General features: G+C 37.1%; 1 protein-coding gene across 1 annotated transcript; it reads right to left on the bottom strand.

Moving 5' to 3' along the window:
* Positions 1-246: 246 nt before the first annotated feature.
* LOC140450988 (uncharacterized) lies at positions 247-891 on the bottom strand. Its single transcript, XM_072544712.1, has one exon. The coding sequence runs from the start codon at positions 889-891 to the stop codon at positions 247-249; it is 645 nt and encodes a 214-aa protein (XP_072400813.1).
* Positions 892-1268: the final 377 nt, after the last annotated feature.

Here is a 1268-nt window from a genome sequence, read left to right on the forward strand (position 1 = left end):
TTACATCTTTTTTTATTGCAGCTTCTACAATTCTAATGTCTAAATGAGATGAAGCTCCATCAAAAATTAAAAGGGCTGGTCCAGGATTTTTGAATCAACAGAAGTGATCTAGCCACTGTATAAATGCATCTGCTGTCATGCTTCCTTCCTTGGTCATTATAATTTTTGTTTCTGCTGGAAGATTACAATACCATTCTGGTTTAACTCGTTGCCCTTTCATAATGATAAGTGGCGGAATGCTGTTGCCTATGCCGTTGCCACGATTGTTATATTTTCGCCGTGCTCTGGTGCAACGATATGCACCCTTTTAGCACCTTTACTATCCAATACAGTTTGTTGGTGATGCAGTGTAAGCTGGCATCCTTTGTCGTCCATGTTGTAAATTTGAGCAGGTTTCCCTGCGAAGCCTATCTCATATAAAATCTGTCGAAGTTTCTCGAAATAGTCACTTATAACTGTACGAATTAATTTTTGGGCTCTGGCCAAATTGAGTTTTTGAGCCCGACGCTTTGCAATGTCAGGATGCCTAAAAAAAAACAATTTCATCCATTTTTTTCCAGCTATCTCCTTTTTAACCGAGAATGGATGCCTTATTCCTGTCTCTTTGACAAAAGCATACACGTTTTTTCGTAATATTTTGGGGGTTAATGGCATACCCACGTCACACAATCTTCCTATACGCCTAACCAATTCATCTTCCTGAGGTTTTGTAAGTACTGGAGGCCGCCCAAGTCGTTTTTGTGAATTACCACTAGCTAGATGGTTACGTAACGTACACCCAGGAATATTAAATGTAAGTGCTGCCTTATGAACAGCCATGCCATTTCGTACGGCATTCATTGCAGCTTCAATGGCCTCATCGGTCCACTGTGCCCTTTTGCTGGTGTACATATCTGCAAAGAAAAAATAGTTTAAACGATTATGTAAACAAATTGTTTATAATGTCAACCAGCTCTTAATAAGGACAGTCGACTCTTAATAAGGCCAATCAATTGGCCTTATTAGGGCACTGTCTACTTTTCTATTTAACATAAAAGAACAATAATAAAAAGTAATATAGCGAAAAAAACAGTACCAGTTTCTAAAAGAGTATTAATTTTCTATTGCTTTACAAAGAAATAATATTTGGTATATATTATTTAAGTAACTTTATAAAATGATTTTATAACTTACCTAAAACTTATAACCGAACTTCGGCACCGTAGTAAACACGTGTCTGAGCGTTTCACGTTAAGAAAATAACATTAGGCTTGTGGAGATCAGTGTTG

This window comes from Diabrotica undecimpunctata, chromosome 1, assembly GCF_040954645.1.
Source record: "Diabrotica undecimpunctata isolate CICGRU chromosome 1, icDiaUnde3, whole genome shotgun sequence".
Classification (NCBI taxonomy): Eukaryota; Metazoa; Arthropoda; class Insecta; order Coleoptera; family Chrysomelidae; genus Diabrotica; species Diabrotica undecimpunctata.

What these genes read in the sequence shown, in the direction of transcription:
- LOC140450988 (XM_072544712.1), bottom strand. Translation starts at nt 891, where the DNA reads ATGTACACCAGCAAAAGGGCACAGTGGACCGATGAGGCCATTGAAGCT.